Raw genomic sequence first — 18,089 nt, 5'->3', positions numbered from 1 at the left:
CTGCTGACTGATGTCATGTAATTCCTGAACAAATTAAGTTTGGGATGAGAAAAACAAGAACTATTGCAGCCCTTCAAGTATTTTACTCTCTTGAAGAAAAACTTAGTGAACTAAATAGCTCAAGCATTAATATAACATGAATTTGCTGAACTCCTGAAGTTCATAATCAGTTGTACAAGAAAACCATTTGAAGGAAACAATTTTTTTTTTAACAGAGAGGTTCTTTGACATATAAAATTATTCTAATAGTAAAGATATCTTCCTTCACTTTCTTCTTCAAAGGTAAAGACATGAATAGTCTTATATTAACAAAAATTATGCACTTCACATACATTTCTTGTGTTGACAGGACTTAAACAAGAATAGACTGTGAAGACATAAAGGAAAGCTTAGAACTTGCTTAGGCAAGAAAGTAGTTAAAACCCTGTTAGCATCGATTAGAAGTAAAACCACTGAAATCTGTTTGGATTTAAGGGCTTAGCTGTTTTGATCTCTGTGGTGTATGTTTAAAATGTCTAGCTGTCTATATATTGTATTAATTGATTCTTTCATACATTCACTTGTTTCAGTAGGCATTACGCCTTTTCTGTGAAATGAACAAAGCGTTCATTCAGCTGCTACATTTTCACATAATTATTCTGCATCTATACACCACCATAAATAAAAGGATATAGATAGATACGCCACCTTGCAAATAGAAATAAAAGGCGGTTCTAGACTGTAGGAGTTTGAAACTAGCATAGATAAGATAAAGCACTAGAAAGCAGCTTAGATGTAGGAGGGTGTGGAAAAACCACTGGGGGGAAGAACAAAAGACGGAAGTATGTTGTAAGAGGTGGGCTTTAAGGTGGTGTTATAGTAATAGTGGACATTTTCTTGTATATCCTTCTAAGTTTTTAGCTTTCTGTAAGTCATTTACTAATAAATCTCCAACCACCTCTGCAAGATTAAAGGTAATGCTACTACATTCCAACCTTTCTTATGCTATATCCTTCTAAGTTTTTAGCTTTCTGTAAGTCATTTACTAATAAATCTCCAACCACCTCTGCAAGATAAGGTTGGAATGTAGTAGCATTACCTTTATCTTATGCTTGGCAGCTGCAGAGTTTCACAATTGGGATTACAGTGAAGTGTGTTGCATCTGTCTCGGAGCACAGACTGAAAGTCAGCATTACAGGCATAGGCTTTTAGCCTGGGCAGCCCAGCAGCCATTCAGTTCTTCTCTTATTTAAGTATGGATTTGAGAAATAGTTGGTAAATGCTATGAAAAGGGGAAAATAAAATCAACTGCATGGAATATATTAAGAGAAACACAGCGGCAAGCAGAAACATATGCGAGGCATTACTGAAAGAATTAAAAGGAATATCTAGAACAGGGACTGTTTGTAAATTCCTTAGTAATTAAAGAAACCTTCATTCAGTTTAGTTTTATTTGCCTCAAATGCAATTTAAGCTAATCAACTTCACAGTTTATTTAGAATTAATTTCCCTGTGTATGGCCATGTGGAAGGGCCCTATAGATTCCAACAGGAAGATGGCTTTTCCTCTGGAAACTTACTGGAGCATGGGGAGAATAGTACTTCAGCATCAGTGTTTGAAATACAGCAAAGAGGAAAAGGTTGTTGCTGTTGAAGTGCTGGTGGATGGGGAGAAAAATGTAATTGCCTTTTTGATTTGGAGGGCATTTGTAAGAGAAGTTTCACTTTGAAATTAAGGATTTTTTTGCAGTAGTAGGGTATTTAAAGGGAGACAGATTAATAGAAACATAAAACTGACAGTCTTGGCATCAGCATTATAGATATAATGGCTCAAACTGAGAAGGTAAAATACAGAGTAGACTATTCAGAATGAGAGTATAGATGAAAAAGAAAGTAAGTGATGAACTGGGGTACATAAAGCTTGGGGCTTTTAAAATGTGCCAGCAAGACATTTGGGATTTTAGAAGAGCTGTATGTCTCAGTAGCCTGTGGGATGAGGAATAAATCAGTTAACGGCAACACGCACATCAGTGGGAATGGGAATAGAATGCTACAACTCTAACTGATAGGAAGTGGCTCCTAAAAGCAACTTTGTGATGTATTAGAGGCAGCAGAACTAAGGGAAGACCGAGAGGGAACCAGAGGAGAAGCTGAGTGATGGGTGAGAACATAAAGCAATAATGAACTTTAAAGATTATTGAGAAGAAAAGACTGAAGAGAAGCTGTCTGAAAGAAGCCTCCCCTTGATTTTGTCCAAGAGGGAAGAATATTCAGGGACCACTAGTTTCCCACATCTTAAAATACTTGTAATAGGGTGTTTCTGTAATACATACGTTGACTCTTTTGTGGCTGAAAGCAATTACTTATGAGTGAAAAATTACCACCTTCTATCAGAACCCCATTTAAACTCCTTATGTACATCTTCATCTTCCCAGTTACTGTCTTTGCTCTGGGAAGTTTTTTCTGAATTTCTTCTTGCTCATTTGTATTCTTTTTCATTTAATGTTTAATTTATTCTCTCAAAGTGAAAAAAAAACACCACAGCTTTAATTTTTTTTCAGAAGACCTTGGCTTTCATGAATGCACCATTGCTGATTATTTTGAAGTAGTAATTGGACACTGCTGCTTTACATTTTGATTTTTGAGACTGATACAGCTAGCCTAAAGTTTTCTTAAGTTTTAAGTATGTTAAATGTTAACAAAAGTGTTTGAATTTATTTTGTAGGTGTTTAATGTATATAACAGAATAAAGTAGATATTGACAAAGTGATGATTTTAAATATTCAAACTTTGATAAAGGTAGTTATATATTTTTCAATTACAACTTTTAAAAGTCTTAAATTTTATTCACAGCTTTGAACTTTAAAAAATTACCCTACTCTGTAGAATAAAATATATAAAAATGTAAGACAGTCACTAAACTGGAAAGTTTTATAATTTTAAATTGCAGGTTAGTCATAGTCCTGTCAAAGAGCCAGGTATTAGGTCAGCATCTCATGCCAACATCTTCAGGAAGACCCTGGCAACACTGTTGATCTATTAATGAATTCTCAGCCCCAATATTTGTTCAAACTTAGCTGTGCAAGGGGCATTCATAATAGTTTTATATTTTTACTGTAATAAAAGATTTCAGAGAAAAAGCAGCATCCAGCTTGAGTTTGTACAAATTATTTCACAGTTCTTTGTGTCACTTCTGTTTTTTTACTGAGAGCATGCTTGATTCTTCATGCATCTAAAAATGTCTCAAGTTGTTGACAAATACAATTAACACTACTGTCTGGTATATGTTTGTAAATTATGTGCCAGTGGAAAGGATACAGTTTGCAGGGTGTTCAAGAGTTTGCTTTTAGGAAGGGTTTTGATGGCACAGAAATGTCAAACAAAGTCAAGGAGAAGCTTGGGCAAGAGAGCCGTGCCTAAATCAGGGAGATGAAGGTGAGACAAGAAGAAATAGCCACTAAATCACATGTGTTATCAGGCCAAGTTCTTCTCCCTTCATGTTGGTGGGGTTTTTTTGTTTTATTTATTATAGGCCTTTTTCCTGATGTGGGTGGAGGATATTTCTTGCCAAGACTATCAGGAAAGATTGGCTACTATCTTGCACTAACAGGATTTAGGCTGAAAGGAAGAGATGTACAGAAAGCTGGCATCGCTACACATTTTGTAGACTCTGAAAAGGTAAGCTGCTAACCAGTGCTAGCAAGGGCGCAGCCTACAACCGTCATGACAAGTTTGAGCTGTGCAGCACACCAATGTACTTTCACCAACTCGGGTGTGTGCAGAGGAACAATTCTATTAGCTGGCGGTGCACTGGGAACAGGGGTCATAAAATACTCTCAAGCTGTCATTATAACACTTGCCAGCTAGCAATAGCTTTGCTTGGAAGAGGAAAAGACAGCGAATGCTGCTGTCTTCATGAGTTGACGGTTGAAGGGCATAATTGAAGTTGCTTGAAAAATTGTACAATTTAGACAGTGTCTGAAATTAGAGACTACTTATACAACTGCAAAGTTTTTAATCTAGGTAACACCCCATTAATGTGTTCTTTATCCATCTCCTTAACAGATACCCTATTTGTTTCTTACAGTGGCTGTAAAAGTGTAAAAATTAGTATATTTCATAAAGTCAGAGTCATAATGTTCCAGTAACTTGCACAGACATAAGTGAAGGAGAAACAATGACTTCTCCGTGTAAAAATCCGTGACTATCACTGTGGAGCTGGTTAGATACTATTTTGAGCATAGCCTGGTTGCCAGACTCCTGCTGTTTCCTCTCAGATTGTTGTAGGCTGGGTTTACCTGCTGCAGCTGAGGCACTGCACTGTGGGTCTGCTTGGGAAGCAGAGTTCTTTGCTGATCACTGCAGACATAATTAAATTCAGATTGTTCAGTCCTGGAAAGTGAACTCTGGCTCCTTGTTTACTTGGTGCCTCTTCAAAGTCTCTCCAGAAGCTGGGAGTGGGGTGGTGTTTATGTACATATATGCTATATAGTACTATTACCACAGCAGTAATAATCCAAGTAGTACATTTTGGTTTACTTACTTTTAATTAAATCTTACTTTTAATAGCTACCTGCCTTAGAGAAAGACCTGATAGCACTGAAATCTCCTTCAACGGAAAATATTGCAGACTTACTGAACTCTTACCATGTGAAGGTAATCTCATCAGTTACTTAAATCAAGCAGAATTGTTAAATATATGTAAATATAAATTAGTTTTTATCCATGCTACTGATCATTTGTTTTATGGTTAAAAAATAATGAGTTTCTAAACTCTTTGCACTCTATAAATTACTAATTTGTAGTACTAATGCCTACACTGGTCAAAATTAAAATTTCCAAGTCTTTCTTCATTTTTTATTCATTTTGGATACCCCTTAAATTCCTATTGTGATCATCTTGCTCTTTTTCTATGTATGTAAGTTTCCAGCCAGTAGCATGATGATGCAGGAAATATATTGCTGCTTAATTTTTTCCCTGTTATTCTTGGATTTCTAGCATGCTTTCCAGGAGGCAAAATAGATAGCCACTAGGAGACTGGAAGTTGTACATGATGGCAAGTGTGATCTGGGGGCTTAGCCTGAAATTCAGGGATTCTGACAAACACAAATGACAGGTAGAACTACTGGCCTAGCCCTGTGGCTGAAGAACTTATAGTGCCAGTTATTAATTGCTATACCACTCACTTGGAAGTGGATGTTATGTTCCCATTGCAGAAACTTTTTCAACCTAAACAAATATTTTGGTAGCTTGATGCGTTTGATGTAAGTTTTAGCGTTATTTTGATGCAGACTGTCTGCAGTCCAGATTTGAAGCCTCAATTTAAAGACTCAAGCTGTTCCTGTAATTTCTCAAATATTTTATATGTCCGCAACCTTGAGATAATTGAAAAACTGTGAATAAGCACAGCCGTTATCAATAGGATAAGTACTTGCATAGTGCAGATACTTTGTGCAGAAAGCACCTGAGGTCTTAAAGCCATATTTTCAGCGGGACAAAGGTGCTGTTTTCCCAGTGGGCAAACCCACAGTTCTGTTGTGATTTTGAAGGTGAACGTAACTGTATTGATAATACAGAATTAGTATTTGTATTAGCCCCATGTAACAATGGCCATGAATATAAAAGTTTTTAGCTTTACAATCAGTTTATTCAGTGGCTATTTTAGGTGTTCTGATGTGCATTGTAATTTTATTTCAAAAGAATGGAAACTTCTGGAATTAAATCAGGATTCAATGTAACCAGTCAATCCGAGTATTACTCCCCAGTTGTTTGGCTTTAAAATGAGTAGTGTCTCCTCTTGTTATTTCTGTTTGGGAAATACTAAGTTCATATATAAAGATTAATTAGAAAACAAATGGGATAAGCTAATATACATATTAGTACTGAATATTTTGACAAGATAGCTATAGCATAGGAGTAATTATATGTTGCACTATGCTGCTTAACAAGACAACATTGAATGGAGAAGGAAGCTGTGTATTTTTAGTTATCAGAGCTGAAATGCAGGGAGCCTTCTGAGCTTCAGCTGCTGTTACTGAAACATCTGTTATGTTCTAAACCCCTTAATTCCAGAAGAGAGGAAACATTTGACAGCCTTTCCGCATAAGGCCAGCAGATCTTTCACTCTTTAGTTGACAAATAAAATTTAGTAAAGTGACAGAGAAAAGATAAGGAAGAGAAGTGCATTTTTTGTTGTTTTTTTAAAAATCCATATATACATGCCTGTATATTTAAGCAAAACAAACTTTAAAAAAATGTTCTCAGATTTTCAAGTACATTTATCTACACTGGCTTTCTTCATGTATTTGATACAAATGTAGTAATAGAATAATGATTACTCATGTGTAAGATAACCGCACAGTCAAATATTCATACATAGTAGCTCAGAGCAAGCTCTGCATTATGAGGTGACATCTTTAACATTCACAAGATAAAGTGACAAGTTCATTTGTACACACTGCAAAATTATAATTCATTTAAAATGTCAGTGTCTTATGAATATTAAATATTCATTTGATATTTCAGTGACACAAATAACTTAAATTTTTCAGTAGTGATAAGCTTTTCAGTCTCAAATAACTAAAGTATGTATTTGCTTTTTAAATAGAGCAAAGTTGATGAAGAAAAGAAGTTTGTACTTGATGAACATATGGAGAAGATTAACAGGTATTTGGCAATCTTTCTTATTTATTCTATTGGATAGAGAAATTGAAGTTAAATCCAGCAACAGTATTAGTGTTACACAGATAAGGTGATGGAAATGACATTCAAGTTAGTCATTTAGACTTTTTTGGTTTTAGGGAGCTTATTAAATATTTCACTTGTCAGTATATTAAATACTTCAGCATATTTGCCTGATTCATACACCATTATACTAAGCAACTACCCTACAGCACATTAAAATGAACATTTTGTATAGAAATTGGATGGGGATTTGTGAAAGTGTTCAGATGGACAGGAAATGATACATAGTGCACTTATACCCATTGGAACAATGCCACTTCCATGATTGTTTGGAATTTCTGGGTATCGGAAAGGGAAGGAGAAGTGAGGGTGATAAAAAGCATCTAAAACTCTTCACAAAGGATGGCACGAACTAACTTTAGAGACAAAAGATGTTGACACTTAACCAGTAGAATGGAGCTGATAGCTAAAGATTTGATGTGTTATAAAAATACAGATAAGACTGATGGTAATTAAAGTTTCTGGATAAATATCAGAGTTCGTAAGTGAGGTGTATTGAAATGCTAGAGATCGGCAAAGGAAGAGGAGATGCCTGTCAACTGGGTTACTTAAAACTGAACAACAGGGAACACATTGCTAAGAAAAACCCAATCAGCTGGTTACGCTCTGTTTTTAATTTCTGTGCTACTAGTGCTTCATAGGGAAGAGGAAGGCTGAAGCAGTTCATTCATTTATTAACTAATTTTTTTCTTTTAGTCTTTTTTCAGCAAATACTATGGAAGAAATTGTTAAAAAATTAAAGCAAGATGGTTCTCCTTTTGCCATCAAGCAACTAGAGGTAATGTCTTCTATGTTGTTTTTGTTACAGATTTTAAGTCTGGTTCTGTACTTTTTTATTATGGGGCAGACTTTGGTCACCTTATTAACACAATGAATACTATGTAACACCAGTAGGACATGGGAATGAGATCCTCAGGTTCTCACATATAGTCCTGTGGGATCATCAGTAGTTTTACTCAGACAAGAATATTCTTCTGTAAAAGCACACAATGTGAATACCATCATACGTTGCATAAAATCGTAATCTAGTAAAAGACAAACTCCCTTTCCCTTTTCCCCTCCCCATGATCAAGGGGTTGCTGGTGACACAGGCTCCTTTTATAGCTTCTCATTTTATTGCCAAGGGCTGAAATAAAACAGGGCCAGAAGAACGTTGTTCATTTTCTTCCATTTTAGAGACCTCATTTGAGTAAACGGCAAGCAATATATCATCACAAAGTATTTTTTTAATCTTTCTAATGCATTTCTGAGTCAGATGTAGGCCCTACTCAAAAAGTGTACAGTAATACACACTTCAGCCTCAAAAGCAAAAAGCAATTCATTTTTAAGTAATGTGTGTGTTTTCTCTTTTTCCTTTAAATATCTGTAATCAGGTACCTTGTAAAAATTTGTCTTGGAGCTATTAAAATATAACTTACAAAGTTATGATTTTGTGTAACTGATTTTTTTTTTAATTCCTGAACAAAAAAATGGCTCTGTCATTGCTTCTTTGGTTTTCTTATTTAATGTCTGTATAGCAGGTTTTTTTTCTTTCATATTAGTTGTAAATGAATGACTGTCCTTGGAGTTGACAGAAGCTCCTAAATTGTCTGTTGTCTGTTCAGGAAATGAGACTGTTAATGAGTTGCTTCTATCCATACAGAAATTTGTGGAAAAAACAAACAAAACACCTCCACATTTTCTAGCAGGTGCAAAGCTTATTAGTGGGAACAAGTACATAAATTTCAGACAACTTTCTAATAGCACAGATTCTGTGCAAAGCAGTAGGATTCAGTAAATCTGTAGTATCAGATACTTAGTTTCTTCTGTGAAAGATCCAAAAAACTGAAAAAAGGAAAATGCATTTGGGGTGAGTGTGGGAGTAGGTTAAAAAGGCATTCAGGTGTAAATCTGCCTTTTCCAGGAAATGCTTCCCAGTTTTTTAAGTTCTGTTTTACAGAATTAAATGGAACTGACTGTAGCTAGGGGAAGAGTAGTAGCTTGCACCCTGGCAGTTGCACATTTTACAACACCTACAGATGGAGCACTGGCCTGCTGTCACATGGCTTGGAGGAGCAGAGTTCAAAGAACTGGTTAGAGCAGGGAACGTGTAGTAAAATCATGACAGTCTAAGATTGATATCAGACACTATCCTTGATAGCAGCTCACCGACTTGTGAAGCATGTAATTTTCCTTATCAGTAGTATCACAGTACCAAAAGTATGTCCATAGGTGATAGTTTCCTGTCACTTTGTGAAAACAGGGTTTCACTGTAGTCTCCAGGTACAAGAACAACAGCACATTCAAATGATAAACAGAGACTGTAAAGGATTCAGTAACAGCTATGTGTATGCTTATTTTCTTTGTTTCCCTGTATATTTATTATGATATGTATTAGTAAGCATAAGGAATAAGCCCTAACTGAAAGTCTAATACAAATACCCTAATTTGGAGGTACACCTTGGTACATCCAGACCTTTTAGTGTTAAAAATGGAACTACTAGTTCTGCTATAATCCAAGTACGCTGTGAGCTGTGCTATCCCAGGTATCCTGTTCTGTTCAATTTCCTGTACTTCTGCTTTAATTTCAAAACATGCCTGCTTTGCAGGATTTCACATATCTGATACTAAAGCAATTTGCATGAATAAGAAGAATGTGAAGTTTAAAATTCTGCTTGAGAATGGCTTCATGATTTAAATCACATTTTGAACCCAGTTACCAAAAAAAGCTAGAGTAGTACCATACTTTTTGAACTCATAGTAAAATATTTTTTTTAAAACCTTTTACTTTATAGCATTACTTCATTTCCAGGATTTACACAAGCCAAAAAGCTTTGATCTGAGTGACAGAAGTACCACTTCTAATTGGATGAAGCAAGCATGAGGGGTCAAAACCTGAAAAGTATCAGATGTTTGACTTGGTTTTCACATGATGTATGCTTATAGCTTTTTGTGGCAGGACAGTGCACCTCTGGGCACTAATACTTCATGATTCAACAGCCTTTATTGTTACTGAATGAATTCTAGTGTGGTGTGCAGGACACTGCAGAGACTAAGAATTACAAGACACCTTGTCCAGATCTACTGGTCATGCTGGGATGCAGACACTAGCTCCTGAAACTTTAAATGGGTACGCAGCAAGAGGCATTACAGGAATGAAGCTGGATGGTATCTTGGTAGTGTTGAACTCAAGCAAAGAAGCATTATATTTTGTCAAAGCTCATCCAGGGCCATTGCTTAGTGCAGACAAACACAAGCATCTCAGAACACAAGTGATGGGTGTCTTCATCTATTGCAAGGGAAGTGATAAAAAACCTCCCAGAGGGCCAGTGTTTGTTTGTTTTTGAGTTAAAGAAAGCATCCCTGAAGGACTTTCAGCAGCCCAGGTCAGAAGCTTTAATGGTCCTTGGAAACAAAAGACACAGCCACTATTCCAGCTGTTATTCTTGTCAGGGACTCCACTGAGTCAGTTCCATTTAATTCAGTCACCTGGTAGTATCTTATTAGAATTCAGGTCTATTGCAAATTCAGCTTGTAGCTTTCAGGATCATTATGTTGAAATCAAGATGGTCTCAAAGATACTGGAATAGATGTCAAGTACTTCTATGACGACCTCTTTGCATTTTAGTACTCCCACTTCAGCCTATCCTATCCCCTTTTCAGGCTTGTTCCCTAGCACTGATCCCCTCCTCCTCTTTGTACAGAGAATTTATTTATGGATACACTGGTGACTCATTTTTCTGCAATTACACCTACCCATTTTCTTTCCTTGTTCCTCTTCCTTCAGCTTGATTTATGGTAGTGCCTCCTCCGCCTTCATCCTCATTGATATGCCAAGATAAGGCAGCTGCTGGATGCACTAGACTAGTTAAATGCTGTTTTCAGATCTTCCCATTTCAGTGCTTTCTTTGACTGGAAAGAACTTGCCATTACCATTTCACCTGTGGAACCATCTGGCTGCACTGTGCATCCCATTTAACCTGCTCTGAGCAAAGACTTTCTAATCTAGATGACAGAATGTGAAACTCAAAGTAGAAAAGGTCCAGTTCAAAGGTAAAGCCAGCAAGAGCATATTACAGGAGATAAGTGGTCCGGTTGAGAGTTGCTGCCCATCCAAGACCTACCTACTGATGTAATTAGAGGTGTAGCTGGTTTATCTGCTGAAAAGCAGCTCATTGTTAGAGAGCTTCACCAGAACTCAGGAGACATTGAGTTTGAGCCAGGATTAGTTCTTTCTAAACCAGCTTCTCTCAAGCAAAGTGGTCAACATGCAAATAACAGAACCAGGGCTTTTAAGGTTCAATTGAATTGCACAGCCTCCTGCTTGTATAGCTATCGCATGTTTTCCAGCTTAACTAGGCAAAATGGGTCACTGCTGTATCAGCTGGTGTCTGGAGAGGGATGAAGAGTAATTGGGAGCCAGAAAAAAAAACACTAAAGTTGATGACTGGAAACCTGCCATTTCAGTCTGTAAGGAGTCTAATGTCTGCAATGAAAATAATGTAAAGAGGCAAATCTTACCATCTGCCACTCTTCAGTAGTGGTAAAAGTGTCCTAGTTGTCAGGAAACGTCTATTGTACCGAGTAATACAGAACTTTAGGTTCACAGGGGAAGAAGAGTTTTGTTTACAGTAGGAAAACAAAGCTCAGCAACAGTAAGATTTAGCTCCTTTCCCCCACAACCCTGAAAACTTTAAAGCTCAGTTCTGTTTTCTTAACTAGGTTTTTGTCTTTCTCCCCTCCTCTCCCTACAGTTTACTGGCATGCTGTTAATTGAAGGATAGTCATGAGAGCCAGATTTACAGCATTTGTTTGTGTGCCTTAAGCAGATCCTGTCTGTTGCATAATATTTATAGCCTGCAGCTCTGTCAAAAGAAGGAAGGCAAGATCTCCAGGCTTCCTATCAGCAGAGCAATATAGGGCTAAATCACTGCAGTACCTGTTGATCCCAGACAAGAAGCCTGGACAAATGCATTTGTGTTTGATATATTTTAATATTTTTTTTTTCCACAATTTTCTTCATATATAGTCTAGTCTTTACAGATGATCATAAAGCAACTACTTAAAGTTTGTGGCTGATCTCACTATTATGTTACTACTCTATGGTACAAGTAAAACTTAAATGCTCTACAATACAAATGTCAGCTACAATATCAGCAACATCTAAGAGCAATTCAGACTATATATATGATATTAAAAAATGGAGTATAATTGCTTGTAACATTTGCCTTAGCTTCCTAAAAAAATGGAAATGGCTTTCAAGATGCATTAGATTCTCTGGCTAGTAGTAACTTGATCATAAACGATGTGACCTTAGGAGTTCTAGGCTTTCCACAAATGATGGCATACATCCCAGAGATCTTGCTGATAAAAGTTTATGCAAGTAAGTTCATTTAGTATGACAGCACGGTGGGAGGGAGCAGAAGGAATAGGTATCACATAAGTGAGCTCAGGGAAAAGAGTGCCATCATTTACTTCACAAAGTTTAAAATGCAAAAAAGACGGACTTGCATATGTGTTTAAATTGAAGAGAATAAAAATAATTGTTAATGTCTTCCTCAGACTATTAAGAAGATGTCACCTACATCCTTAAAGATGACTCTCAGACAGCTCAGAGAAGGAGCTTCCATGAGCTTACAAGACGTACTCACAATGGAATACAGACTGAGCCAAGCGTGCATGGTAAGCAAGCAGCTGAGCCCTCAGTCTCTTTCCAGGCACAGAGGGGTAGCAAGTTTATCAGAGACAAAGTTTTATATAGATTACATCAAGGGCTCACAATTTATAGATCTGAATTTTCAATATCTTCTTTGTGTGTTTGTTAGGCTGTCACTTTCCTTTTTCCTGTTCCATGTCTTCATATGCAACTTGAAAAAGACTGCATTAGTGATGGGCAGATGGAAATGGTAGAGGGCTTTTGCTATGATAATATTACAATATTAAAGGGTTTGTGTTTGGACCAAACAGGTTTCCTATTTAAATTAGTAGTCCTCTGTGCCTCAGTTCCCATCAGCAGGATGGGAATTGTTGTATATCACTGCCTTTCAGGAGTGCTGTAATAAATTTGTTCAAGAAAACAAGAGATTTTAGTGCTATTTGTAGTAAAGGCTGAGTACGTGGATAACATATGAGGAAGCGATCCTTTCAGTAGAACAGGGTTGCTGACTGAATTATCTGAATGAGTTCCTTATACAGCTTCCCCATGGCATCCTTATTATTAGTTTTGTCATATTTTAAAATAAGATTTTAATCTATTTCATTAAATGATTTGTGATAAAGTAAATTATTTAAAAAAAAATTAGTCACAGTGTATCCAGTTCTGATATGTTGTAGAGCCTGTTGGTATCCTTGCCATCTTTCCTCAAACTAGTATTGTCGCTCCATTGCTAGTGAAGCATCCTTAGTGATTTAAATGCTACATTTACCTTTATAAAACACAACTGGATGTTTTCAAGATTCCATTTAACTGCAAAGTGTTCCAAATACATAGAATACATCACAATTCCTGAAGACTGGCCTCTCTCCGAAGAATTTCTGATCCTACGCACCTTAGCCTCCATCACGCAAAACTCTTTAGAAAAATCTATGAGATGTAACACAGAGAGATGGCTTACGCTGCGTAAAAGTTGGCTGATCAACTACAGTTCAGACTGATTTAACAGTTATGGCTGCATTTAAGCAAGATGATATAGAGCTCTAATAAATAAAGTAGGACTAGAGAGCAGTACAATGGGATTTAACTGGATCCTGAGAACTTGCATTTTGAGCAGAAGTGGGATAGGGAAAGGTGGGATAAATAGCATCTGTCATGTTACAGTCTGTTGGTTTTTTTTTTTAAATCTTTCAGAGAGGCCATGACTTCTATGAAGGGGTTCGAGCAGGTAAGCATCCACACCAGATATGTTTCTCAAACTTAAAATGCAAACTCACTGTTGTGTTGCTTTCTCTGGAGGTTAAGAAAAGTGCATGCAGCAACAGCCCAGAGAACACTTCTCCACTTACTACAGTTTTTGTTTATAGGACTCCTGTGTGGCCAAAATTTATTATTTGCTCCAAAAGTGTAACAGCCATGTTGTTTGCTTTGTGCAATCTCAGTTTCCTGTTTTTCCACGTCGTGACACAGCACCATGAAAAAGTTCTACCAGTTCATTGGGAAAGTTCAAAATATATGTAATGCTTACAGTAGTGAGTAGCTATGTATATCATTTGTGTGTCCAGATTTAGTGTTGCCACACAGCTGGTTCAGCCACCTCCAAAATGGTTTAAGACTTGAAGTCAAAAACAACTATTTTCCTAGAAAACTGTTAGGATAGAGACTGCTTTCACCCATGTCCAAAATATCTCTGTATAGAGGTGTCTTACTATTTAACTTAACATTAAATAAATTTAGCATTTTAAGTCATTGGTCAAAATAGGTAGTGGTAAAAGTAGAGCAGTGGCTCAGCAAGTTCATCTAGGGGACAGACTTAGGTTCTGTCCTTAACTCTATTGCTGATTCACTCTGCAGTTTGTCAAGCCCAATGCCACATCTGTTAGAAACTGTAGTAATTATTTTTGTACAATTCAGCACAAGATGAAACAAAGCACAGGCATTTCCTTTTCCAAGGAGCTTGCAGTACAAGACATTTGGATGAATAACACTTCGGGGTTGAGGGAGCTTAGCTTTTAATTCACACAGTTATATACTCAAGTACATATTATCACCTCCTAATTTTTTATATCCATCTTTATAAAAGAATTTAAAATCTACCTGAGTAATGGATATTAGTTTGAGGGTTCATTATTAGTAATAATGGATTAAAGATAGGCTGGTGTGAGAGATGCAAAGTTTGTTTGTACAGCATGGAAAAAAGTTTGATTTTAATTAATCACTTTAGCACTTATTAGGAGAGACTCCTTTGAAGAATTTACCACACATGTTGAGAAATAGGTGATGTTCATTGTGTTGGTAATGGGGACAAGGACATCTTAAAGAACATTCCTAATATATTCTAAGTCACCATATAAGGTGCTGAAAGGTAATTATTCAGGAAGTGAAAAACTAAGTCTGAGAGTCAGATGAACAACAAACCAAATCCTCACTTGTAATGCACAAGGTCATTAAACCACCTGGGAATGCAGTAGAGGACAACAGCAAATCACTTGTCAGTATGGCCAGTAAATTACACAAACTGCTTGTAAAGAAAGAAGCCGTAAGAACAGCAGTTGGGAAGCTTCTTTTTTACGTAGGATGATGTAGCAAAGGTTTGACTATATCAGGGGAAGAAAAAAAAAACCTGCCAGAGATCCAGCTGCACTGAAGGGATTGCCAAGAATAAGAACTTGTTATTGAGGCACTTTTGCTCTCTGCTTACTGCATGGATCTCGTTCTCAGATTTGTCTTCTTAGAATTGTTTCTCTTGTTTAAGAGTGGTGCAGAATCTGACTCAAGATGATTTTTGTACTTGGATCTAATCTCATAAAAATCATTATCCAACAATGTGATGAGCATCCTTTTTAATAGGAAGTAAAATTATTAAGTGCTTCACAGGATCAACCATTATGAATAAAAATGAAGATGATAAAAATGTTAAGTATTAGCTTTTTCTTTATTAAAGCATTACATTCCAAGCCTTTAAGAGCCAGCTGTTGACCCTGTCTACACAAGAAGATCTACCACAAAGTAAAGCTAAGATATAATGATCAGATTTTAGTTTTTGAAGGTTGTTTTTCATCAGCAATGGCCATAGGTCAGGTTTTAATAACAGCTTTTTATCTGCTTTAAACCATAATTTTAATAGGCATGCTAGGGATGTAGTTTGTTTAAAAGCTTTTTAAACCTGCTTTGACCCAAGGTCAAAATTTCATGTTTTATTTTAGCCAGTTTTCTTTCAACCAGACTGAAAAATCTGCTGGCAAACAGTCTTCCCATTTATGATTCTTGTGATTGGAGCTACTAAATAAAAGCCAAAATCCTTAAAGCATAAAATACGCAGATCATGTTTCATCAACATTTTACCATATAATGGTGAATGTGGTCTTTGAACACAAGTATCAGTTTGTCACCTTGATTTATAGAATAATAAATAAACTAAGAAATGAATAGCTCTGGGTAATTTCCAATAATTTTGTTTCTTAGTTCTTACTGCGTAAGTGGTCTTTTTCAAGTCAGTGATAAAACACATCCAAGTAGACTACAATTGCAGCAGCCTGAGGGGACAAAAATCTGGTAAATTAGCCTCCTATTTGTGCAGGAATGTACACTTCAAATGGAATTGTAATGGCCTTTACCTATTGCTGATCCTGCAAAGATCTTATTTCTGTATGGCGTCTGCTCCCTCTCCTGCAGCACTGGCAGATGTGAGCCTTATGCTGGGCCCACAAACCCCCTGCAGTCAGTGAGTAAGCAGAGGGATTTCATTGCAACTAACTGAATTTCAGGTGCTTAGAAATATCACCAGTTTCAACTGTGCTGAATGAAGCTAAGCAATAGAACACTAACTAAAGTCCAGTAAAGTCACTGCTACTGAACAGAGGCAGTTTGGTTTTATTTTTTTTAATGCAAAACACAAAAACAAACCCTTAACACAATGTCTGTGTTCAGTTACTTTTATGTTAATAACTTCCCTTAGCTTACCTTAGAAGTCTTCAGAATTTTTATTCTGTTCTTGTAGTGATTGATTTCTCAAGCTGGAAAACACAAAGTATATAGAAGTTAATGCAAAAGGGTATATTTTCACAATACTATTAGAAAACAAACAATTTAAACTCATATAAGATTGAACATTTAATTGGAGAGACCATTATGAGCATTCAGTTTATACACCACTGTAAAACTGGCCACAGATCCAAACAGAACAATTAACTTGATTACACAGTAGTGCCGTAGAACAGAGAATTATCAGCAATTACTACTGTATTTCAGAGCTGGAGCTGACACATGGACTTTTTTTGTTTTCTTCTAATTTAAAGCGTCTCTAGGCAACACTGGCTTTTGTAGGTAACAGTTACGATTATTTTGGCCAGATTGTGAACTTCAACTAAAGTTGAAGAAAATCATTAGATAAGTACTACTCCGATGGCATAATTGTCATAAATCAACGGTATTTATGTATTTCAACCCAAATCAGTCAATGGCTTCACATCACAATGTTTAAAATTAACTTGTATGATTATAACTTTTCAGTAAGTTACCCAGTTGAACAACCTAGTAAAATCATCTTTTACAGCACATTTCTTTTATGGAATTGCCCACATGGATTCCACTCTCCGTGGAATTACAGCTTCTATCTATATAATGGGTTTCTTTTCAAAATTACTGTTTATTTGTATCCAAGGACTCCTTAGTCCTGTATTTGCAGGTAAATGGATGGAGGGCTCCGATTCTCTTTCTCTGCAGAGATGCAGGCTAAGAAGCTGTAATGCCTTTATGTCTTCAGCTGCAGAAATATTAATTAGTGTAGCTGTCATTTGAATGTCATTTATTTTCTAGGCACTTTCCAAGGGTTGGTTATAGAGGCAAATGTCAAAAAGAAGTTTTCAAGTCACATTTTTCACCACAAACTGCCCAAATACCTGTCTTTCAATAAGACACAATCTTTAGGTCTTTCCACTAAACTTAAAATCCAACTCCTTCGCACATTTCTCATCCTGGATGGTTCTAGTTTACTCACCAAGAATGAAGTCTGTTTAGAAAGACATGAAAACTTACCAATAAAACAGCTGTTATTCTTCAAAATACCTAGTCTCTGTGAGTGTCATCTGTCCCCATGCCTTCAGAACCATCTTACTCTGAACTCTTCATCAGAACAAACAAACAAAAAAAAATCCAGTTCTCAGCAGAGAAACTTGAGAGGTGTCTTCTCTCTGTCCTCCCTTATATGCTGTGGGCTGTGTTGGTCAGGTGTCCCAGGACACAGGTGCATCTCCAAATCAGTTGCTGATATCACACATCTGAAGGGAATGTGTTGAGGAGGGATGTTGGATAGTCAGCTACTATAGCTGTTCTTTTTTAAATTATTAAAAAGATCCACATTTTTGAATAGCACCTTTATGAGTTTTCTTGGAGCCAGAAAGGTTCTCGGGAGGATGCTCTGGAATTCTATTCATATTGGTAATTTTTACACCCAAACTCTTTGTTTTGTTATTGTTTGGTAGCGCAGCTGTTCTTGCTGACATGCCTTCAACATTGCTGTGACGCAAGGAATGCTTTTTGAGAAATGGTGTTTTCTTGTTATACTTTTACATGCAGTTCATTTACTGATGGTTTTATCCTCAGTGAGGTATTTCCCAGGATACAGTATAAAGTGTACAGGCTAAGATTATACAAATCTTCACAGTTAAATCTACATAGGTTTGCAGTATCTGTCAAATTTATTACAAATAAATATTCTTGATTTTCTCAAAAAG

General features: G+C 36.5%; 1 protein-coding gene across 1 annotated transcript in view; it reads left to right on the top strand.

Moving 5' to 3' along the window:
- HIBCH (3-hydroxyisobutyryl-CoA hydrolase) overlaps positions 1 to 18,089 on the top strand; it is a gene marked incomplete at its 5' end in the record, with an annotated part of 40,920 nt that overhangs the window by 22,002 nt on the left and 829 nt on the right. Inside the window, 6 exons of the mRNA XM_010073401.1 lie at positions 3,511 to 3,656; positions 4,548 to 4,634; positions 6,586 to 6,644; positions 7,419 to 7,500; positions 12,264 to 12,383; positions 13,549 to 13,582. Of these exons, the coding sequence (XP_010071703.1) occupies positions 3,511 to 3,656; positions 4,548 to 4,634; positions 6,586 to 6,644; positions 7,419 to 7,500; positions 12,264 to 12,383; positions 13,549 to 13,582 (528 nt within the window). The remainder of the gene's footprint in view (positions 1 to 3,510; positions 3,657 to 4,547; positions 4,635 to 6,585; positions 6,645 to 7,418; positions 7,501 to 12,263; positions 12,384 to 13,548; positions 13,583 to 18,089) is intronic.

Source organism: Pterocles gutturalis, unplaced genomic scaffold (assembly GCF_000699245.1).
Source record: "Pterocles gutturalis isolate BGI_N339 unplaced genomic scaffold, ASM69924v1 scaffold14772, whole genome shotgun sequence".
NCBI classification, from domain to species: Eukaryota; Metazoa; Chordata; class Aves; order Pterocliformes; family Pteroclidae; genus Pterocles; species Pterocles gutturalis.
This window is presented reverse-complemented; position numbering and strand designations above follow the sequence as displayed.